At 33.2% G+C, this 25,552-nt stretch overlaps 1 protein-coding gene and 1 pseudogene across 2 annotated transcripts in view; one reads left to right on the top strand and one right to left on the bottom strand.

The window, feature by feature from the left end:
- The window catches only part of LOC133184303 (neuronal acetylcholine receptor subunit alpha-10-like), a 32,730-nt gene extending 7,206 nt beyond the window's left edge, over nucleotides 1-25,524 (top strand). Inside the window, exons 3-7 of one of the 2 annotated variants that reach the window (XM_061319316.1) lie at nucleotides 11,421-11,530; nucleotides 12,776-13,236; nucleotides 19,856-19,942; nucleotides 21,202-21,317; nucleotides 24,906-25,524. In XM_061319316.1, the coding sequence (XP_061175300.1) occupies nucleotides 11,421-11,530; nucleotides 12,776-13,236; nucleotides 19,856-19,942; nucleotides 21,202-21,317; nucleotides 24,906-25,379 (1,248 nt within the window). In that variant the 3' untranslated portion in view covers nucleotides 25,380-25,524. The remainder of the gene's footprint in view (nucleotides 1-11,420; nucleotides 11,531-12,775; nucleotides 13,237-19,855; nucleotides 19,943-21,201; nucleotides 21,318-24,905) is intronic. The other variant, XM_061319317.1, reaches the window with a different exon arrangement.
- Nucleotides 6,266-7,846, bottom strand: LOC133184472 (uncharacterized; annotated as a pseudogene).
- Nucleotides 25,525-25,552: the final 28 nt, after the last annotated feature.

Below are 25,552 nucleotides of genomic sequence, written 5' to 3'. Positions count from 1 at the left end.
ACGCTACTCCTTCTGCAATTTTGGTCCGATTTCAATATAACTTGGCACACAAGTAGGCCACACTTAGATGCACAATCAAAAGCATGTTTTTGATTTTGATGAACGGTGTTACCATGGTTACTAAAAATAGAAATTTCTCTGAAACTCCTTTAAAACGTTACTCCAACAGTTTTGTTCTGATTTCAATATAACTTAGCACAAAGTAGACTACACTCAGATACATAATTCTGTGCTTGGGTTTTTATTTATTTTTTTGAGCAGTGTTGCCATGGTTTCTAAAAATAGAAATTTCTATGAAATACTTCCAAAAGGCTACTCCTCCATTGGGTTTTATCTGATTGCAATGAATCTTGCCACAAAGAGACTAAACAAGAACCATTATTCTATTTATTGCTGTTCAAGTGCAAATGCTACTTTTCTCTTCCTTTAACATAAATTCAAACCAGTAGAGCTTCAGTCTCATCAGAGACTTCTGGTTGTCTTAATCAAAGGAATAACGACAAAACGCCTACAGAGAGTGGTTGTGTTAAATACTTTTTTTGCTAATTTACTTGCAAATTCCATCAACACTTACTTTGAAATCTGAGGTGTAAATGAAAGTTGCTGTTACTCCTTCCCAGACGCCATGCGTTAAAAGAACACTTTATGTTCTTATTCGTTTCACTCAAACGAACATAAAACATTTATGAAATAAACACAAACTCGTGAGGTAGGATGTGAAGCGCTCTGAAAGTGCAGTTTAATCATCAATACACATAACATTCATTTTTTCTTTTTCTACAATATGTCCGCATGCATGCATCTCCAAATTCTACAAAATAGAGAATAAAAAATTTACTACAAAGTATAAATCTACAATATTCAAAACGTAGCAATGGGCGGGTGGGTGGGGCTTATAAGACTGCACGAAACAGAGCCTTCGAATGGCTTTCTCTATACAAAATTTCTTTCATGGTCACTAATAGCCCGTGCTATGAATATTTATGTCACCTGACTAGGGGACAATATTAACAGCCAATAGATGACGAGAATAAACAAACACTTGTTTGGGTAACATTAATAAATACGTTTATGTTCTTACTCGTTTCACTCAAACGAACATAAAACAATTATGAAATAAACACAAACTCGTGAGGTAGGATGTGAAGCGCTCTGAAAGTGCAGTTTAATTATTTCGAAGACAAAGAAGATAGGAATACGAATATACTAAATACCCAAATTTTTTGTGACTGAAAGTTTTTCGGTTTGGTTTTCTTTAACATATCCATCTTTAGCATTATCTGACCTCCACCGCCCATGCTTCTTAAACAGTCTATCACAAACACCTGAGGCGGCTGCAGAGGTGGCGTCACCTGATCTCAAACTGTGTACACCAAATTTACGCTTGTCTAAACCAATCATTTCAAGTGCGTCCAATATGATTTCCCTTGCCCTTGTATAAGAAATCGGACGATTATCCGATCTAAGTTTATAAGTATTGGATTTTTTTACAAAACGACAGAGATCTAAACAAGTATTGAGAAGAATGCATGTCAGCTTTTGACAATTTTAAGAACTTTTCCAACATATTTACAGGACATGTGTCACAAAATGTTCTAGCAATACAAACTTTATGACCAGTTTTTTAAACATCTGTTTTACTTTTAACGATGTTAATTTCTACACAGTTAGTCTGTATACAAATATCTGAATAACGGATGTTGACTATTTCTGAGAATCTCAAGAATCCTGCAAAACCTAATAGACACATACACAATGTTCTTAAATTATATAAATTTTTATCCTCTTCAATTGTAGAAACCAGAGTTTTCAAATGTTCAGGCGTCACTGGCTCTTTTTTAATCACTGGCCTTGATGTCTCCCTAATTGCCCCTTCCTTAATAGTTTTTACAAGAGCAGAGTCATAAGGATCTATATAACCTGCTAGGTTATGTATGGCATGTCAAATGTTGCAATATTCGATCTTTTCCATTTGTATTGTATAATTTTCTATTTGTATTGTATAATTTTCCATTTGTATTGTAAGAGTTTCCATTTGTATTCTATAATTTTTCATTTGTATTCTATAATTTTTCATTTGTATTCTATAATTTTTCATTTGCATTGTAAAATTTTTATTTATATTCTATATTTTTCATTTGTATTCAATAATTCTTCGTTAGTATTGTATAATTTTTTATTTGTATTGTATAATTTTTTATTTGCATTGTATAATTTTTATTTGTATTGTATAATTTTCAATTTGTATTCTTTAATTTTTCCTTTGTATTTTATAATTTTTATTTGTATTGTATAATTTTCCATTTGTATTGTATAATTTTCCATTTGTATTGTATAATTTCTCATTTGTATTTTAAAATTATAGAATACAAATGGAAATTTATAGAATACAAATGGAAAATTATACAATACAAATGGAAAATTATAGAATACAAATGGAAAATTATAGAATACAAATAAAAATTATACAATACAAATGAAATATTATACAACATAAATGAAAACTTATTGAATACAAATGGAAAATTATACAATGCAAATAAAAATTATACAATACAAATGAAATATTATAGAATACAAATAAAAATTTTACAATACAAATGAAAAATTATACAATACAAATGGAAAATTAAAGAATACAAATAAACATTATACAATACAAATGGAAAATTATAGAATATAAATGGAGAATTATAGAATATAAATGGAAAATTATACAATACAAATGGAAAAGATCGAATATTGCAACGTTTGACATGCCATAGTTATGAGCCCAACTGATGGCATATATAGCTGAATGTATTTTGCCAGACGATTTATATTGCTCTTCTAAATAGATGATATACAGAGCAATGTTATTTTCCGAAGCAGGAAGAGATTGAATCCGAGGATTAAAACTGCTGCACCATTTACAAAAGGTGTTAAAAGCGTACCTGTTCTGTTTTGCTGTATTCTGGCCTTAGATGTTATACAATATCGGGGTAGTTCAGACGCAAGTTCCGCTAGACGATGATCCTGTAATCCACAATTAAGTCCTGTCCATCTGCCCACTTTAAAAATATCTGCAAAATGTGTTTATTAAAGCAAAAAATTAGCATCTTCTAAAATTCAAATTACATATTGTATGGTGTATCATGACCTTCATCATCTGCAATACACCCTCTCTGATGTACCAGGACCACTTTTCGTCTGCAATACATCAATTACATATGCCACAGCTAGGCAACAATCATTGCTCGAGGTGTACCAGGGCCTAAACCATCTGCAATACACCATCACAAATTAAAAATTTGTAGCATCTAAGCTTACCGCAAGTATTCCAGAGCCAAAATATATAGAATCAACAGAGAAAGGACCGAACATAGAACTAACAAATTCGAAAAATTCTATAGTACATGTAACTTCCCAATCATCGTGATCAATCATTTTACTGAAAAAATCCGCTTTTTCATTTTCTGATCTCGGAACCCATTGAACATCAAGAGAAATTTTATTTTCGGCGCACATTTTGAAAATATTATATGCTAAAACTTGTAAGTGATACTTCATGCTACCGGAATGTACTATTTTCGCACAACTTTGATTATCGGTAAACCACTTTACTGTCACATTTTTTAGTTCTTTTTTGAAAGAAGCTAACGCTAATTCTATAGCCTTCAACTCTCTCCACGTAGAACTCATACTTTTCTCATGTTCTTCACACATCAAATGAAACACCTTAGAATTAACCTCGACTGTGTATTCGCTTGATGCTGAGCTACTTGCATCTGAATAAATGATTACATTTTTTCTTTTAATAGAATGTAGAAATCTTGTACAATCACAACGAATACATTCTATCCAAAATTTTAGTTCTTCAAGCACTTGATCTTGATACTTGAAAAATAACTTAGAATCCCATGATTCTTTCATAGCAATTTCCCTAGAAGAAAACCTTGTCATTATATTGCATATGTTACCCATTACTGGAGTCAACGAAATGATCTTCCCCACTACTTTTGCAAGTTCCCTCGCTGTTACGTCGGGAAAACGAATGATAGTTTTCTGCAGACAACAGATAGTATCGTCTTTTCTTCTGTCCGGAAGTGAAATAGAATATAAATTTGAATTCCATGTTAAACCTAACCATTCAATGACTTGAGTTGGTATAAAATGTGATTTTTCAACATTAACCACCAGACCAGTTTCTGACAATGTTTTCTGAATAAATTGAGAATCTAAAGCACATTGACTCTCGGTTGAAGCAAACGCCAGACCATCATCTAAATATAATACAATCATAATGCCATTTTTTCTCAAGAATTTAACAATGGGTCTTAAACATTTAGTAAAAATGAATGGAGCTGACGAAAGACCGAAAAGAAGAACTGTATAGCAGTAATACTTGTTATCCCACTGGAATCCTAAATAAGTTTGAAAATTCTCAGCTATATCTATGTGATGATATCCTGATTTCAGATCGAATTTGATACAATAAAAACCCTTTTCGAAATATTCTAATGCCGTCTTCCAGTCTTCAAACTTTAATTTTTCATACTTTACATATTTATTTAGCCTACTGAGATCAAGGATCAACCTCTTTTTGTTTTTATTTTCTGCGACGCTCAGTGGACTACACACAAATGGCTGAAAAGGAACTTCTAAAATACGTTTGTTTTTCATCAGCTCTGAAATTTCTGAAGTAACAAATTCAACATTGTTAATAGCAGACTTATTATTTCGAAAACACATAGAAGAAGGATTTGTAACAAAAGGAATTTCATAGCCAGATTCAATAACTTTCAAAATAAATGGATTTGTGCCAATTTCTTTCCATTTACCAACATTTCTTTTCAAACTGTGCTTTATCAATGAGATTTGTTTTGATTCATTTTTCTGAAGGCATTTCACCTGGCCAGCAAGAGTAGAATAGCATGTATAAGCTGTATACTTATCATTGACTTTGTGACTTGTTTTTGGGGCAGTTGGTTTTCCAGTGCCCGGTGGAAAAGCAGTTGAAGAAAACATCACTGGGCTGTGGTTGACGCCTTGCAGGTTTGCCACGAAAGGGCTGTTGATGGTATGTAAATGGTTGAAGTGCAGCAGTAGAAGAAGACCCAGAAGAAGTAAGTTGGGCTGCCGAGCCTGCTGCTGCCGCCGCTGGAGAGGTTCTGTAGTTACCATACGGGTGAAAACGCTTGTTCTGCGCTTGCTTTTGCTGCCTGAGAGCGCGGTTTTCAGCGCTTCTAATTTTCTTCTCATCGACAGAATTGTCGGCAATTTCTCTGGATTGGTACTCATTTACTGTTTTCCACCCTGCGGGAGAGGAATCGGCAATTCGAATGTGTTTCTGGCGCGTTTTCAGTTTTTTCCGCAATTCGTCTATAATAGACACTGACTCACTATCTTTATTTTCGAAAGCTCTAACTTACAGTTTTTCTAGACCCTCGAGAATTTCAGCATTAAAATCGTACTGAGCACGATTCCCTTCAGATTTAATCTTTAGAATAGAGTTTTCTTTCAGTTTCTTAGCAATGGACTCTGACTTTCTGCTTTAAGCTGACCTGAAAGGTTTTGAAATTGAGACTGCAAAACTCCCGTAACAAGCTTTACCACGTCCGAAATATCCAACGGGGGGTTGCCAGCAGTGTCCTTTGGAACTGTTACTTTCGTTGGTTTCTAACAAAATTTCGTCTCCAGAATCGCCCATGACAAATTATTGAGAAAGACGAAAAAGGTGTGTGGACTGCACGAAACAGAGTCTTCGAATGGCTTTCTCTATACAAAATTTCTTTCATGGTCAATAATAGCCCGTGCTATGAATATTTATGTCACCTGACTAGGTGACAATATTAACAGCCAATAGATGACGAGAATAAACAAACACAAACACGTGTTTGAGTAACATTAATAAATACTTACCCCTTAATAATAAAACTTCAAATGCTCTATTTTAATATAAGGTCAGTCTTATTTCTGCAATACATAAACAACGCGCCTTTTCAGAGATTTGAACAATTTCGGTGGATCTGATTTTGATATTTTTATTTGATTTGAAACATTTTCTTAAGTAATGAGGCTATTAGCTGCAGAACTGTAGCGTTATGGTTTTATATTTTAGTCTTTGGCCATACCGCTAAAGATTCCGTAATGTAAATTAAGTGCAATTTACGGCGCAAGATTTTCTGCGCACTTTGGGGATGTATTTCGTCACTTTCCAGCATTGGTCAATCAACGACCTTTCAACCCCTAATTCTAGACATATTTTATAACCAACCTGTATATTTTATCTACTTCCTAACGCTTTATAGTTATTGTTGCCACAGATCAATATCCGCCCCTCCACTTGACGGGTCCTTTTTCGTTGATATCGCTGTATTTTTACCTCCGACACCATCTTCATCTGTAGCTTGATGTCCATTGCCTCTTTGTAAAGGACGGTGATGAGATGGTAAAATGGCACAGGTCCCCTGGTGTCCACACTAGTATTCAATCTATTGTGCCACCCCTCCACATCGTTGTTGGTCCAGATGGCTGTCATAAAGACACTCCAGTGATGGATTTCATAGATGGTGCTACTGATCCATGTTCTGTAAACGTAGTCCATCAATGGAGCAAGGACCTTTTGGAGCACGGCCATCCAGACGGTGGAAGGCATCTTCCAAGTGTTCCGGCGGGAGGAAGGGCAAGGCAAGTAGCTGGCGGACGAACTTGAATACTTTGTACTGTTTGTTGTACGCTGTCTATAAGAGTTAATGAATAAATTTTGCCGATAAAGTCTGAAATGCTTGCACTAGACTTATTACTAACATTTTTAACAATACAATATTGCATGGCATGTTAAATCAAGTTCGTTAACTACGTACGTATAACTGTTTTTTTTTCTATCTTGATATCGAGATTGACATCAGTTTAATTTACTGCACGGGTATTAGTTAGTAAAATATTTTTTTTTTCTAAATTAACATTTCTTACCTGTAAGCCATGCTCCTGGACCTTCCTGAACACGGCTTGTGTCCAGTGAAAGGCACAACCCTGGATTGGCACGCGGGGGAAACGCTCCTTAAGCGCCTGCCAAAGCGCAGCCTCAAAGTCAGCTACAACCCCTCCAACGAGATGTGTTTAGGTAGCCTTCTGTCTATGAACCTAAAAACCTAAAGTATACAATATACATATACATGTATATAAATTGAAAATGAAATTGATTTGTTTGTTTGTATATTGTTTAACGTCCCTCTCGAGAATTTTTCACTCATATGGAGACGCCACCACTTGCCGGTGGAGAACTGCAAATTTTGTTCTATGCTCGGCACTTACGGCCATTGATCAGTGAGGGATCTTTATCGTGCCAATACCTACTGCGACACGGGACCTCGGTTTATACGGTCTCATCCGAAGGACCTGTCTCCATGCCCCACAGTGAGATTCGAACCCTTGACGTAAATGAAATTGAATATTAAAAAAAAATTAGAATAAAAGAAAAAATATACTTGGAGTTTCGAGAATAATAGAATGAAGAATGGTTGAGAAATATTTGAGAAAGAAAATAAAAAACGAAAATAATAATAACCTGGTAGCAGTCTCTTTACTCTTTCCGGACATAATGACAAACGCAAAGGGGGTCTGCTTTATGTGGCTACGAAGCCATGGATAGAGAAAAGTTGCTTCCAGGGATTGTTGAGGCATCGAAATGACCCATCCATATACCACGTCTTTGCCTTAGTTGAAGCTGTCTTTCTGTATAGAATATCAGATGTCGCTTTTCTCCCACTATTAATCCCTGGGCAGAGCGTTCCAAGAAATCCAGGTCGAGCTGCAATAATCGCAAATAACGTAATATCACTGCATGTGTGTAATTGGTTGACATTTTGTGTCAGAATTCTTTAGACTTAGTTGAAAAACACACCTCATCTTGAAGGTCAGAAGGATCCTGTGAACGATCCAACTGGCGTATACAGTTGGCCGTCCTGATGAGGTATCCAGGGTTCGGCCTGCTGTCAGGTGGTGCTTCCGGGTCGGCATGGGCCCGGATAGCAGCATTGACAATAATTGAAGAGCGCTGACCAAATATGGCATCTTTAGCATGCTGTCTGACCTGCCATAAAAAGAGTTTATTTTAATATTTTAATCGGTATTATTGCCTGGTCCTAATGTTTTGAAGCACATATAAAAGTTGTACCTCAGCTTGGATTTTGACTGCGATTTGGGATCCTGGATTTCCAGGGTGAACATGCAGTTTCTGTCCAGATATGTATGTGATGGCATCCTGGATGACAGTTTACAGTCTTTGACTTTTGGTACACCGCCATGACACATGGTCATTCTTTTGTTTCTGTAATGGATGAAATATTATTTAATCAAGAATGTTATGGGTTGGAACATTAAAAATTTTAATCGCCTTAGATGTAAATATTAAAACAATAATTAGAAGAACTAATTAATTTTTGAAAATATTTTTACCTTCATGGTGTAACTAAAACCGATGCTGTAAACCAGCTTTCGTTTTCTATGTTCCGTCCCGGAGGCTGCAATGAAGTATTCAACTGTCAGGTCATCGATGGTTATTGTGGCATCGTGGAGGGACTTGTCTTGCATTGTACGTTCCACTGTTTCAACGGGCACATCAAACGAACGATCAATGACGATATCCTGGAAAAAGTATCAAAAACATTCAAAACTCACATAAATAAATATCTATATTTATAAATTTTGTTAAAGCATTTTTCTTTTTATTATCAAATTTGAAAATCTTTAAAATTCACATACTGTTGATCTGTCCTGAGCGGTGTCCATAGAAGCCAAAGACACATGGAAGGTGGCTTCAGCTTGAGGCTCATATTCAGTACTGTCGTCTTGCTCCGCAGCTTCCGCTGGAAGTGCGGGCTGTGCTGGGGGTGGAGATGCAGGAATTTCGGGTTGTGCTGGGGCAGGAGATGCAGGCATTTCGGGATGTGCCGGGGGTGGAGAAGCAGGTTCCTCTGGAGTTGCCAGTTGTGCAAGGAGTGGAAAAGCAGGCTCGGCATTTTTACACTTAGGACACATCCATTCAAATTCTCCCTTGCCTTTTAGAAGATTTCTATATTTGGGTCTACTAATTCCTGAAAATTACAATGAAACATCATAAAGAAAAACAGTTGATTTCATTAATTTTTTTACCACAGTTATTTTTTGACAAGTTTTGTTATTATGAATTGAATAAATTTCTAACCAGTGTTGCATGTCCTATGTTGCCGCTTGTGACATTGGTCACACTGAACAGCCTCCTGTCGTGGGCGAACAATTTGGTTGCACTGATTACATTTGTCTGTAAATATATAAATAATATAAGAACAAAGCTGATCTATTTGTACGAAATTTCTATACGTTTGATTCATCCCGTGGAAGATAAAACCTCCCAGTATTTCAACCCCTTAAATTTGAGGTGAGACTATACGTTCCTCATAATCTGTTTTGAATACCTTTGTTGAAATGCATGAAAAATATTCAAAATTTTAATTACCTTCTGGTTTCTAATTAAACCAGTTTCTTATTGTCTTGAAAAATCGAAACAAAAGAATTGATATTGACAAATTAAGTGTTTTTCCCCAAAAGGATTACTAGTAGATAAGAAACACCATCCTCTGGTACACCATTACACCATTAATGCCTGGTAAGGTACCTAAAAAATTTTTAATGTTAAAATAGCAATACTCCAATGACAAAATCTTGGGAAAAATTATATGTTATTGAGGAACATATCGTCTGTCTTTAAGCCCATTCCGATTATTTTTCAAATTTCCCGTGCTTGGAAAAAATTAACATTGATTTTTATTTGACTTTTGGGCATCATCAAACTTTATATAAATACTTGATTAGTCAATGTGAAAAGAAATGGACATTACAGCTTCAGTACAATAGAGATTCTTTTCAAAGCAGCGGGCTTGGTTGGAATCTGCATGAGGTCGCCTAAATTGGGTTGTACATATGATGCAACGCACGTGTTAAATGAGCAGGCACATTGTTATTAGATGATAAACTCTCTTACACTAATATGCTACAGCAGTAAAAAAAATGTAATATACATTTTAAGTTTGGTATTGGAGCGGTCGTTACGGAAGTTAATTTTCATTATGATATAACAATGTTGAATAGGTTTTAATACAAAACAAACAAATTAAGACAGCAACGAGAAATTTAAACTCTTCAGTAAAGATAATAATTATATATACTATATTCTTTAACTTAAACATTTTTGTACCCGCAGAAATATAGCGAGACTGAGAGAGATAACAGTATAACTGTATTCATTAATAATTCCATGATCATTTGTTAATAATTCAATGATGTTAATTGAACGTTTCAGTTCGAATTAGAGAATTATTTAAATTCTTCATTGAATAAAAGGACTTTAACTTACAGAATTCCTAGAGGTTTGAGACTCTGAAAAACATTTATAATTAGGAGAAACTGTATTTTTGTTTTTGGTTAGCGAAAAACTTCCATGTAAATTGTAGGAGCATTCTAAATGTAAACACTATTTAATTAAATGATGCGTAAAGAGAAACTAAAAAAGAGGTTTTCATTATTGTGCAAAACTTTTTTAACATACCTCTCATTGCTGGTTTTCTTTTGGCGATGCAGAACAAGTGACACATTGAAGCCTGCGTGGAATACCTCACGATATACCCTCCTCATTATCTGACATCCCACACTATACCTTGTGTATTGGGATAGTGACACTTTTAAACCTTGTGCTGTTGGAACCTTTTACTACCCCCTCATTATCTGACACCTCACCTTATACATTGTGTACGGGGGGGGGGGGGGGGGGGCGGAGGCACATCGTTTTAGCCCCCTTTTGACAATTACACAATGACATTTGACATTTAAAATCGAAATTTTAATGAATGCTAGAATTGAATTATATATATATATATATATATATATATATATATATATATATATATATATATATATATATATATATATATATATATATATATATATAAAGAGGGAAATGTGTGATTGTGCTGTGATATTAATTTTTGTTTGTAAACTTGCCTGAAATGCTTTATTAAAAATTTAATTTCGTGCTATTCTTTCTCAGAAGTAATTGCGAGGGTGTTTTGCTAATGTTCTTTCAGGTTGGAATCTTTATTGAAACAGAATGGTCGATTGTGACAAATGTGGTTCTTTACTATATTTAATATTTTAAAAAAAAATCTCGTTCAAAAAAATATCTTTAAAATTTGGCTCTTTATTGTAATTTAGGACATGAATGTACTTTGAAACAAAGACAAATGACAAATTTTAAATATGTTTCGAAGCAAATGGATTTCCAAATTTGTTTGTTTGTTTGTTTGTTTGTTTTTTTTTTGTTTTTTTTTTTTTGTTTTTTACAAAAGTGAAAATGAAGATTGCATTTATTGTCTTTAAACTTAATGTCTTTATCATTTTTACAGAAATGGAAGGATATTTATATGACCTGGAATGAATCTGAATATGACAACATTACAAAGATCAGAGTGCCGAAGGGCAGCATTTGGGAACCCGACATAAAACTGTACAACTAGTAAGTTTTCATTGCTAAACTGCAATGATAACTTTTCTGGTAAAAATCTGGTAATGGTTATATAATGTTACAACTGATGTCAGATTTATCATTTCCCAGTTGATTCTAAATTCTGTATTCACAACATTTTCTAATATAGTAGTTATTTTGCCCCCGTAATCGAAGATTCGGGGGCACATAGTTTTTGCCCTAGCCTGTCCGTCTGTCTATCTGTTTGTCCGCAAAACTTTAACCTTGCCCATAACTTTTGTGTGGTTGGGGCTATGAGTTTCATATTTCACAGGTGTATTTCTTGTGACAAGACCCTTCCTTGGGTACCAACTTATTTGACCTTGCAGGTTGACCCACTTCTGCAAACTTTTATCAAACTTTAATCTTGGGCATAACTTTTGAACGTTTGGATCTAGGGCTTTCATACTTCTTAAGTATATTCCTTGTGTTAAGAATTTTCTTATTGTTGGCCTTTCGACCTTAACCTTTGACATTGATATACTTTTAAAAAACCTTAACCATAACCATAACTTTTGAACAGTTAGTGCTATGGCTATTATATTTTAAAGTTGTTTTTCTCGTGACAAGGCCATTTCTTGGATACGAATAATGTTGACTCTTTGACCTTGACCTTTGCTTAATTTTTAAAACCTCTAACCTAGGCCATAAATTTGGAATGGTAAGTTCTAGGACATTTATATTTTACAGATGTATTTCTTGAGACAAGTCCTTCCCATGGGTTCCAATGATTTTAATCATTTTAACTCGACCTTCGACTTTGACCTTCTTTTGAAACTTTAAACCTTGCATCCTTTTGAATAATTGGTGCTAGGGCTTTTATATTTCACATATTGCTTGTATTCCTTGTGACAAGGCCATTCCTTAATTTTGACTTTGACCTTGCATGTTGACTTACTTTTAAAAAACTTTAACGTTGGCCACAACTTTTGAATAGTTGGAGCTAGGACCTTCTTATTTCACATTTGTCTTCCTTATGAGAAAATCTTTCTTTGGGTACCATTATTTTTTATTTCTTGACCTGGACCTTGGAGTTCGACTTGCATTTGAGAAATTTAAACCTTCGCCATGACCTGCCATACGAGGGCATCAATGTTTCAAAACACATCCTGTTTTATACATGAAATGGACCAGAGCATTTGATTTGTCGATAACATTTCTTGTTTAAACTTGGTTTAGAACTGGATGTAAATGTGGACGCCATTATACGAAGTTAATTTGATTTCCAATTTTTAGCGCTGATGAGAGGATGGAGGAGAGAAGAGACGCAAATATGGTTATCGGAAGCGATGGAACTGTGCTATGGATTCCTCAAGCGATCTTCAAAAGTGTCTGTAAAATAGACATTATGTACTTCCCTTTTGATATGCAGACTTGTAAACTAAAATTCAGTACATGGAGTTATGATGGCGGACAAATTGATTTAAAGGAGCTGTACGGAGTCGAGACTGGTTTTGAATTGTCCGACTACGTGGAAAGCAACGAATGGAATGTGCTCGGATCTAGCGTCGAAAAAGACACCATCATTTACTCTTGTTGCCCGGATGCTCCTTACGTTGCCATTACTTTCAATATTCGGATAAAACGAAAACCTGCATTTTATAATTACATTTTGATTCTTCCTTGTATTCTTCTGTCGTCTCTAACGTTGGTGCTGTTCTGGCTGCCACCAGAGTCATCTGATAAAATGCAGTTTGGTATAAGCAATAATGTATTTCAAATGCACGCATCGATCCTTAAATTTCTTCTTGGTGCTTTCAATACTAACATGAGCTTTGTATATTCAAGTTCTCTTTCTCTTACACACGGCTTTTGAGCTTGAATACTGTTCGTTATCTCCATATATTTCATTCATACCAAGCATTTTTTAAATCTCGCGTTGAGCGTTGGCTTTTTTTTAAGAGAACATGAAATATATGGAGAAATAGAAAATCTTGTTTCATTTAAAATGGAAAGCTTATTTGATTAAATTTAGAATAAGACAATTGTTTTTTTTTCTCTCTCTCTTTTTTTTAACCAACAATCAATTTTCATAGTGATAACGTTTTTGTTATATTTTCATGAAAATTTAAAAAAGAACATGAAAATATAACAAAAACGTTATCACTATGAAAATTGATTGTTGGTTGAAAAAGAGAGAGAGAAAAAAAAACAATTGTCTTATTCTAAATTTAATCAAATAAGCTTTCCATTTTAAATGAAACAAGATTTTCTATCTTGTCTTCACTTCTTTTTCCTAGGTACATTCCTTGTTTGTATGTATGTTTACAGTAACTAATTTGTATTTCCTGATACACACAAAGATAATATTAAGCTATAAATTTCCATAGCGATAAAAAAATTAAATCATAAATTCTATTCTTCACTTTAAACAAATATTTAAATATATCGGTATGGTGTACTGGAGGAAGAACTATAAAAGAATTGGATTAAAAATGGATAGAAAATGCAAAAACGTAAAGTGCAACATTGAACTTGATGGATATCGAACTCGATCGCGTGTGTTTGTGAGGAGAAGTGCGATTACGTTAAAAATCTTTTTCGTTGAGGACCTGTGGTATGGGGGATGGAGTGGGGGTGTTACACCCATTTTAAGGAATAGTCATTTGCTGTATATTTAATTTGTATTTAATGTATATATATATTTTTTTCTCCAAAGATCGTTGTCCCTTCCCCAATTTTGTATTGAAATATACTTTGGAGTTAAACCCTCACACGCCATTGTGCTTTTTTGCTATACAAAAAAATGAGGATGATCAGAATGATCCCCTCTTAATGAAAGAGGTTTTTACGAAATTAAGGTCAGAAGACACGATCCTCAATGATATACAATTTTCCCCCAAGAATTTGTCATTAAAGATTGCTATGTGTTTTAACAAGTTTACTAAAACAATTAGGGTATCATATTAGACATTTGTGCAAGATATCAGAGGATCCTGTTTCCTATATAATCCTATGGGAAATCACTTGAATTGCTAATATAATAATTTCTGCATATATCTTTTTAGGGCATTTAGATAAAAAGTTTTGATATCGCAAGATAATGATTATCAATAATTTTTGTATATATTATGAAGAGATACAGAACAGAAATTTGAGGAACGTGTCGTCTGACCTTAAGGCAGGTTTTGTTAAAAATGTGTTTTCTGTTATTATTGTTGTTTATTTTCTTTTTCTTCTTCTTTTTTTTTTTTTTTTTTTTTTTTTTTTTTTTTTTTCTTGGTTTAAAAGTTTTCACTAGAATGCGATTTATGCAAGCCACAATTACAGTTTAGATGTTCAAATAATTTAATTGTTTTTTTTAATTTCATAGTCCAGAAAAATAACACTTTCTGATACACATAATAGCATTTATTCAAAGGGAAAAATTCAGCAAAAAATATACCTACAGTTTATTTTTGTGTTAACTTGATTTGTATGTCATTATCAGAAGAAGTGCGATTTTCTTCGCAAAAATTTAAGCTGGACTTTCGGTCAGTATTATGGGAATTGTTTTTAAGATACCCTACACAAGGAAAGAAGGGTCATTTTTTTCTTCAATTAAAAAAAAATAATTGCAAAGTTTGTCTCAGAACAATTTCATTCATTGTTTGTGCTTTGTTATCAGTGGTTGTGTCCTCTAAAGATTTTCAGTGAATTTACTTTGCATTTTTCACTATTCTGGAAGAAAATGTCAGGTATGTCTACATGGGAAAAATCATCTGCTCAACCCTTTTACTGTTGTATTCATACGTCTTGGTAACAGAGCTGATTTTTTTTTAAAAGAATATCATTTAAAAATCTATGTAATATTAAGTTAATACGGAACAAATAGAAATAACTTTGGTAAAGAGATGAGAATTTAAGACGAAAGTTAACAAAAACACACCTTTGAACTAATTAATTTGATTATCTTTACATTATTTTTATCTCCGCGCGCGATATCTGCATATAGGTCTAAAGCAGTTCTAGAAAAATAAATCGAAAAAAGGATAAAATCGAAAACAGGAAATTGGACGACACAGAGAACAATACTTTATTTGTGCAAAAGTGCATGTGTTACTATACATGTATATACTAAATAATGAAAGATGATATCATATCACTTGTATTATACCCAACTCAGATTTTTTTTTCACGGACAAAAATATAAATAACAAGAAACATTGTTGCAATGTGTTACGTTGTGCATACCTTGTAACTCCTTCATGAAATAGGATAAAATATGGATATTGTGAAAAATAACTACATATAAAATCCGAATAGAATAGAATCCGAAAAAAAATATCAGATATCATTTTAAAGATAAAATCTTTATTTCAAACTGAAATAAAATGAGAAATCAAAAGCCTGAAAGGCTTCAATGGCGTCAAACAAGAAAAACAATTTCAAAAGATCTTTTTGAATTTGAAGATAGCAATAAATCAAGTGAGTGACTCAGATATATAATAAAAAAATAGTTTTAAACAAAATATCACAATTACAGTCTGGGGCCTAATGTCATGGTCCGAATGGAGCAGGGCTCGAATTGACCAGACACCGTCGAACATGTTCATGCAAAATTCTTTTCAGTCAATTGAACAACTATGAACGATTTCATGAATTTATATAATATTTTTTGCAATTGCCAATGTCAAAGCGTTGTATTAGTGATCTTGCATCTTATTTACAACCATGACTCTGCTCTGTTACAAGTACGATCGAGTTACGATAGGGAAATGGAGGAAATGGAGAAATACAGTAATACTGGACAATATCATCGGTTTTTATGATAAAGTTGGTTAGAAGATTGTATAAGTAAAGCTACAGGGATTTATCACCCTATTTTGGGAAACGCCATTTTTAGGGAATTGGGAAAATAGTATCGGCTATTTGCTGAGATTGGGAATTTTTTTTTAAAAAAATCTTGCTGACGTCATGTATCCAGGTGAAAGTCATTAAACATTTCGACATGAACTCTAATTTTGGGCAACCAACCAGACAATTAAATATGATCCAATTTCATCATACCAGATCAATTATCAATAATCACTGATAATAGACTAATAAAACTAAATTTGCATGACTTCAATGAGTATAAAGTATTTATACAACTTAGGGTAGTACATGTATGTATGATATTCCAATTTAGGTGATTAAAATCTGTTTCTGGCGATTATAGACCTCCTGCAAAAAATATACACATTTTCTCAAAGTCCCCTTTAATATCTTAATATGCATTGAAAATACCTTTTTCTATCTGATATATATGCCTGCAGTTCTTGCCATACACTCGTAGATCAATTGAATAAGTGGAAATAATTTAATAAATCTATATTATTACACAATATTACCATTTTCAGAAAAACGGAGGAAATTCGGATTAAAAGTCGGCGATGTTTACTAACAGTGTTTTTAAACGTGTTAATGGTGCTTAGACACAGATTTGAACTTGATATTTTCTCAAATTTTCTGTTTACTATCACGACTTATATATTGCAATAGCATTTCACACGAAAATATAATTAAATACTTATTTTATCTGGAAATTATTGGAACTACTAATTCCGGGACGCGTTTGATTAACATATCTTTGCACTTACACAAATCTTAACTTTATCCTTAATATTTAAGAAAAGAAGCGATTTTGTTGTGGTATTAATGAAAAATAATACATCTATAATCCAGACAATTCGGAGTAGAAATGTTCGAAAGCAAAACCAACTCACCAGTATTGTCAGTCCGTGCTCTGTGATGTGTACAGAGTTTAACAAATTGAACACACCCGTGAAACGTAAACTGTTTTTGTAAACAGGGCACGAGCTCAGTTATTGTTAATGTTTACGATTCACCGGGTGTGTTCAATTGTTAAACTCTGCACACACCACTGAGCACGGACTTACAATACTGTGGGTGGGTTTTGCTTTCGAACATTTCTACTCTGATTTTCTGGATTATAGTTTTATTATTTATCATTAATACTACAACAAAATTGCCACTTTTCTTAAGTACATGTATTAAGAATAAAATTAAAGTATGTGAAAGCGCAAGGATGTGTCAATCCAACGCGTCCAGAAATTCGAAGTTTTAATAACTTCGAGATGAAATAAGATTTTTATCATATTTTAGTATGAAATCTATAGCAACATATATATACAGAAAATTTGAGAAAATATTAACTTCAAATCTGTGTCTAAGCACCTTTAAGACTGTAGTTTTTTCCTACATGAAATAAATAGAGGAAAATTGCAGACAATCTAACAATTTTACTGAGTTTTTTCCCAAGATAATTAAATATAAAATCATTGTTCACCAATTGGGAAAAAATACTGCCAAACTAGGAAAAATTGAACTCATTTTCAATTGGGAATGGGGCCCCTGAGAAGGTACTGATAAATCCCTGCAGCTAAGATTTAGATTTAAATCTTTTTAGTCTTGTTGTATTCGTGTATATGTAATTTTGTGATCATTTTACCGCCTGTTGTGTTCTGTTACACAGTTACCGAAATGTTATTCGTGTCATTCGACGCACCCTTTCTGTAGAAATTCATCCGCAACAACCACCACGTTTTTATTGAGTGAAAATAAAACATAATATCGTTGTTTTGCAATAGAATTAATTGTAGATATAGTTGATGCAATTTTATTTTCAAGCTATTATTCATTGTGAGCGTTTTCAAAGAAATTGGTTTATAGTAGGGATGTCAACGAATATTCGAACATTCGAATATTCATTCGATGAGTTGATATTCGAATATAAATTTAAGATTCGAATATTCGGTGTTTTACAGATTTCATAAAAAGAAGTACTGTGATTAATAAATTTTGATTAAATGAAAACCTTCTTGGAATGTCTAAAAGACGTTAAGAGTATACTTATCAAAATATATTCAATTGATCATTGAATGAGTGTCTGAATTCGTCAGTAATTACATGTAATATCGTAAAGGGCTTAATTTCAGAATAAATGTGTATATTACTTGAGTATCTCGGATTGTACATAATTATGAATTTTATATTCATTATCGGTAAATTAATTAATTGTCTAGGAAAAATGTCCATGGAAATATTTTTGTTTATATTTTAAAAATATTCTTTCAAAGATTATAATTATATCTCTTATTAGGCTGATAATTGTAATTAATTACACATATTGAAAGCGAAACAGTATATATACGACTATCCTGCCTTTGGTAAGAAGACTAGTTCCTCAGTTGGAGCTACTATTATTTATTAAATTATTAAATTTGTTAAAATCATATTTTTCTACATTTAAATCAATTATTTATTTCAAACATTGACATATATCAAATGGAATTCCTTATTGTACACCTGCACACAATTTTACTTCCAGTATAAGAATACCTACGCTAAACCTTTCATGAAAGTAGGATGATGCATATTTAAAATACATCAGATTTATTTATTTTATCGAATATTCGAATATATTCGAATACTTTCATCGAATATTCGAATATGAATTATTGACAAAATTGACATCCCTAGTTTATTATTGCTATTTTCTATTGCGGACGCGATAAAAATTCGGACATTGTGGTGATTGAACTCTTTTAGCCAGTGTGAAAATTCGACATGCTAACCATTATGCTATCAGGACCAATACAAAAAACAAATTATATACATGTACATAGCATTCTAAGAAGACTGTCTTTTTACATTACATAAATCACAAAAAAGTATTGAAAAACAAAAAAAAACAAAAACAAAAAAACAAAAACAAAAAAAAAAAAAAAGAAGAAGAAGAAGAAAGAGAGAAAAAAAACTTTTGAAATTCGCTTCTGCTGGCGACCGGAGGTACTGCAACACCAAAAATGTTAACGTTGCATATCCACAACTCATGATCTATCATACTTGATATGCCTCAACACCATCTCTTTAGCCATTCTAGAGTAGTTGAGAAAACAAAAATCCATTTAAAATCAGAAAACTGGCTATAACATTGAACCGAATTTTCTAGAATTCTCTTCTGATGCACAAAATTCATATTATTGCCTCTTATCCCGAAAGAATCACTGAAAACCACTGAATAGCTTTCGAGAAAACGCCTGCACAAAATATCGGAGGAAATAACAGTTAACTCGGAACTTTCTCAAGGACTCCGTGGCTGGCACTCTACGCAACTATGTAGTCGGTCTAAAATCGGCCCTGTGGCACAGACGTGGTAAAATGTCTTCTTGGTGCTTTCAATACTAACATGTGCTTTGTATGTATTTAAGTTCTCCTCCATACCATGTGTTTCTTTTTAACTCACATTAAGATGAGTTATTATAACTAGAAAATGAGATAAAGGTTGATGAAGATTTAACATGAGGTCAAACAATCTTGTTTTATTTTCAGGAATGAATATATTTGTCGCCTTTTTTGTGTTACTTCTTCTCCTCAACGAATCTATTCCTCCAGCATCAGATTCGATACCTCTTATCGGTACTGACACCAAAAACATAAATCAAATAAAATTTGGTTGCTATGTGTCTTGGTTGCCATGGTAAAAGTCGAAAATGTGTGAAAAATTGAGATTTTCAGCTACTTTGAATCTTTACTGAGCCTTAAAAAGACTAAGAAATTTAAACAAACCATTCTCACAGAAACATTACTCCTTGTTGCCCCTTATGCAATAAAGAAACTATTTAGAATATATCTCTGAATTAATGGTTATAATGGGTACATTTTGAATACAATAAAAATGCTGAAAAACACGTAATATTCTCTAATGATATTTGTTACATGATCAAACTCAATCAACAACACGAGAAAAAACAATAAGATTAGTTGATTTCATTTCAAGTAATAAGCTATTGGCAATATTATTCTAAAAATAACTTTCACGATTGCCATGGTAACACAGTAGCCATATAAAATTTGTTGCTGAGTTTCGATTCATACTGCTATCTTGAGGAAAAAAACAGGGAAATTCAAGACTGGCAAATATACATCGTTAGGACCTTGTTACAAAGGTAACATAAGAAAAATTGAGATCAATTGCTTCTTTCCAGTGTAACCATGAAAACAACGTACATGTACATAACGTACATATACCAATATTTACATATGCTGTGTTTTTCTACTAAGGCAACTGTGAAATTGATTTGAATGACATTTTCGTGTATACTCACGAGACGTTAATAAAAATGTAACGATATAGGGCAGCGAATAATTCAAATATTTAGTATATTTTTGGTGCTTTTGAACATGTAAAATGTAAATGGGACTCTGAACATATTCAAAATGCCATTTTTCAAACTTTATGGCTTGTTGCCATGGTAATAATGACACATAACAACTTTTTTTGGCCTGATTTGAGTTAACGGTATAAAAGACTTTTATCAAAGATAATTTGAAGAAATCCTGAGACCACAGCTCCTGTATAAAAAAAATTCAAGTCATTACAGAGAACGGCTCTTAATCATCATGCATTTTAAATTTTTTTTTATGGTGGTAAATTATCATTATGAATTCATTGTTTGTTTAAAAAAGTCAGAAAAACAAATGTATTTTATTCTAAATGTCTATCAAGCTTTCAATTTTAAATGAAACAAGGTTTCTACATGTAATAAAGTACGGATATTGTTCTAGCTAGATAGTTATATAGAAATATAATAATTGTTACAGTCATTGACCTTACATTTAATTTTAGATGTTTGGAATATTGATGTCTGTAAATAACTGATATGTTCTTTTCCCAGGAGCTTTATACTGTCTGAACATGGTTTTGATTACTCTATCCACCTTCTTATCCGTCGCCATAGTAAATCTCTACTTCCGGGGATCGAAGTCACGTGTCCCAAGACCTATTAAAAAGGTAAGTTTCGCTACTAATATATACTGCCGAACGCTAAATATTTACAGTGTTACATTTTTAATTTAACTTCAGATTAAAAATGTAACACTGTAAATATTTAGTGTTTGGTAGTTTAGTAGTAGTGCTAGTTGTTTTTGTTTCTCTGTTTCCTTTGTTTTTATGACTTCTTAACTTTTTTCTTTGTCCTAAGGAAGGGACAGGTCGTCCCGAAAATTTGACAATTTTTATTGTTCGTGTCGTTGGTCATTTTTAGTGCTTTATATAAATTTCCATCCGTGACATTTCTAAGCACATATTGATTTTCAGTAGTTATAAATGAAATATCTGGAGATAACGATCAGTATTCGAGCTCAAAAAGTCCATTAAACATTACAAAATAGGAGCAGAGCAAACACGGACCTCTAAGACGTCAGAGGTGGGATCAATTGCCATGGAGGAGTGAGCACCCCCTGCCGACTGGTCACACCCGCCGTGTGCTCCTTGTCATGGTCGGAAAATAACGGAAAAATCCGTCGACAATTCAGTGTGTAAATAATGGCCTAATAATTAGTATGAGAAAAGAAAAATGCGAAACGAAGACCTTAAACGAGACTGCTGATATTCTTGTTTGATCAACTTGTTTGTCAATAACTTACCTCGTTTTAGAAATTATTCATACGTAGAGCATGCTCTAGCCTATCAACTGAGAGATATAAACCCTGTATGCAGGTGATAGGGGTATATTGCTGCATACGTAAGGGAAGTTGACGATTGGAAAGTTAAGGTCATCACGTTTATCATGAAGCTTTGTTGTTAGATTACCATTAACGTCTTTTCTAAAAAAAAAAATATCCAAATATCAAAGAGATGTGTCAGACTCTGTGGTATTTTTTTTTTATCTCAAGCTAAACGGAAGATTGGTCTCTCATTGCAGGTTCAGAGTTATAGCTTCATTTTCAATCAATATTTAGACTGTCAAAATTAAATAAGGTATTTGGCTGGTGAAAACTACAGGTAGGCAGGGGAAAACATCTGGGATCCGCGTAATAACTTCTTGTTAACTTAATCTTATGACTGTCAAAAGTGGATAAGGTCTTAGCTTGTATTGTTTAGGAGTCTTAGCAGGTACATTGTTGGTTGAGAGAAACACATCGATAGAATACATGTATGTGTTTTTACATGTAAAATTAATCTTGTAACTGTCAAAAGTAAGTTGGAAAATAGTGTGCATTGTATATGATTCTAAAAGTTTATACTTACTATAGTTAGGTAAAAATTATCCGAATCAGTGTTAAATGTACCTTTTCAAAAATAGAAGAATGTCGTGTACTGTTTAGAAATATACTAGTAAGTTAATAGAATTTACAAAATATTTTGGGTGTCAAAAGCAGTGTTGGAAACGTCCTGTATTGCGTTGGGATATGCCTCGGAACCATGAGTTTGTGAGAAAGTAAAGCTTGGTAGAACTAAGATGTTAGATGTTCAGGTAGAAAACAAATCCTTTGAAGTCAAAAGAAGTGAGAAAGCAGTGTGTTTTCTTTCTTAACGTAGGTATATTTTAGTAGTAATATACGTATGATTATTTTATCAAATTAGAGGGAAAAAATTCTAACTTACAACTTGAGTCGATTAAAATTGTTTCGTAATTAAAACATGGAATTACATCTGAAGCAGCTGTTTAAAAATATTTATATCTGAATTCATATCTTGATATATTTCTAAATAAGTCATATACATAGAACTAGGGCTTTTACAGAGCCATATTTTCCCGCTTTTTCATTCTGCCCACTTTACAGCTTAAAGTCCTCGGATGGCATATTCCCCGAAATTCAGCCAATAACCTTTAGATATTCTTAATTGCAACTTTCGTTACTACTCATACTGCGGTTTTGATACATGAAACTGCGGGACTGTTATTCGCTATTATCGCATGGAATCCTGGTAGTAAAGGGGTTCTGTGAAGGTTGCAAAGAAAAAATTGCTTGACGGATGTACAGATTACAAGTAGAGCTTTATCAAAAACTTGGCCGTCTTTAGCAACAATCGTAAACAGTAAACTGGCATACACCTATCAGGCCGAATTATTCTTGAGAATTTCTTCATCAACATTTTACTGACATCCTACCATATGGAAGTTCAAACAGACGCTCGGTTTTCTCCGTAAACTTCGACTCCGCTGCTGGTCGGAGTTTACGGAGAAAGCTGATGGATTAGAAACGCAATGCAAAACAAAGAAAAAGAAAAATAAAGCAAAAAGCAATATAGAATATTTCTGTTTACAATGAAAATATAGACACGCCTTTTAGTAATTGCTATAAAAAAATGTTATTTAGATTTATTTATGGCCATTTTAAACTGTTCGTTTCGTCATTTAAAATCTTGAAAAATTGTTAAGTCGTACGAAAATTAGATCACCAGAAAATTTTCTCCCTTGCTTTGAACGACATTTAAACCAATGAAATAATTAGAAATTTTCACATCATATAATTTCTACCAATCACAAAAGAGAGGAAGTGCATAGTCCGAAGACTGTAAAATACTGTAAAATACTTCAACTCTGTATACCGTCTTCCAAGGAAGACGGTAATAATTCGAATATTCTCTGTTCTTACACGTTAGTCCATTGAGCTCGCTTTGCAAGCGCCGCTCGTTTCGCTCGCTATAATTACCCATCTTAATTATAAGTTACATAATTAGTATCAAAAAATTTAACTTTGGTGATTTCTTTTGAATGACATATAAGAGGGCTTTTATATTTGACAAGTGCATTACCTGTGTCAAATGTTTCCGAATGTGCTATGATATTTGACACCGTGACCTTGACCTTCAAGTCTGAGCTATTTTTCAAACGTTTCATCAGTGCTGCTAAACTTTGAAGGAGTGAAGTTAAGACATTCATATTTGACACGTGCATTACCTGTGTCAAGCATTTCCAGATGTACTATGATTTTTAATCCCATGACCTTGACCTTGAAATTTGACCTACTTTTCAAAAATGTTAACACTGCAATTAGCTTTTGATTGAGAGAAGATATGGCATTTACATTTGACATGTACATTACCTGTTTCAAAACCATTCCTACTGTATACTCTGGTTTTTGATTTTTTTTTTCACATGTGCATTACTTGTGACAAGACCTTTCGGATTTTGTTATGATATTTGACCTCATGACCTCGATCATGAAGTTTGACGTAGTTTTGAAAAGCTATAATCTTTGTCATAACTGTTATTAATTCAATCATTCATGTCTTTTTTGTATAGTGCACAGACCAGACAGGACACACAACAAAGACAGTAACAATATTCCATAAATAATGGCAACCCATCTACAAAGACACCGAAGGCGGGGGACCACAATTCTTTGAATTTGCTTGTTTACATTAATTTCACAAAAACCATGATACATGAAATGCATGGTGATGTAGCAATACTGGTCATTGTGATATCTTGTTTATTTCTTTCTTGCGGATATTGATGAAAATTTCAATAACCCAGTTAAATAGGATTTTAGAATAGAAAAATGGGTAAAATAGAATGTAAGAATGGGTTATTTATATTCTAAATAAAGTACATAGGATTCGCTCATGGTTTGAACTATTTTTTTTTAGGTAATGGTTGATTGTATAGCAAGAATAATGTGTATGCACGAACAAGCAAAGACAAAAAAGAAAAATGCACAAGAAAGCAGTGGAATCGTACAGGGATCTAACCGAAAGGATGGGAATGGAATATTCGACCAAGTCAATTATTCTGCAATGCAAGCCGAAAATAGCTGGAAAGAGCAACCAAACGGCCAAAATGGACAACAGGACAAAACTGAGATGTCTATCAGCTCGTCTGGATACTTTGATACTATGTCCAGTGACGTGAAAGAAATCAAAACATATCTTAAGAAGGTGATTGATAAAATCACCGACAAGGATGCAGAAGAGGAGATTGCTAGAGAATGGAGAATAGTTGCCCTTGTTCTGGATAGACTGTTCTTCTTTTTATACTTTTTCACTATAGTTATCTCCTTCTATTCAGTGTATAATCAATATTTTGATTCTACCGACAATTTTAATCGGAAGAATAATCACTAACATCATAATATAGTAATTTTTCATGGCATATATATGTTATATATTATATTGAGAATACACAATGTACTCGTGCAGGTCATATTATGCTTGATGTATGGAATTGAATACATATGTACAACATATAAAATGTTGTTAATAAACAAATTGAAAGCCTTTGAAAAAAACTAAGTTGT

Source organism: Saccostrea echinata, unplaced genomic scaffold, assembly GCF_033153115.1.
Source record: "Saccostrea echinata isolate AGI-Se365-2 ecotype Australia unplaced genomic scaffold, CSIRO_AGI_Sech_v1 ptg000010l, whole genome shotgun sequence".
Lineage (NCBI taxonomy): Eukaryota > Metazoa > Mollusca > Bivalvia > Ostreida > Ostreidae > Saccostrea > Saccostrea echinata.
Note: the sequence above shows the minus strand (reverse complement) of the source record. Positions and strands in the feature narration are given on the sequence as shown.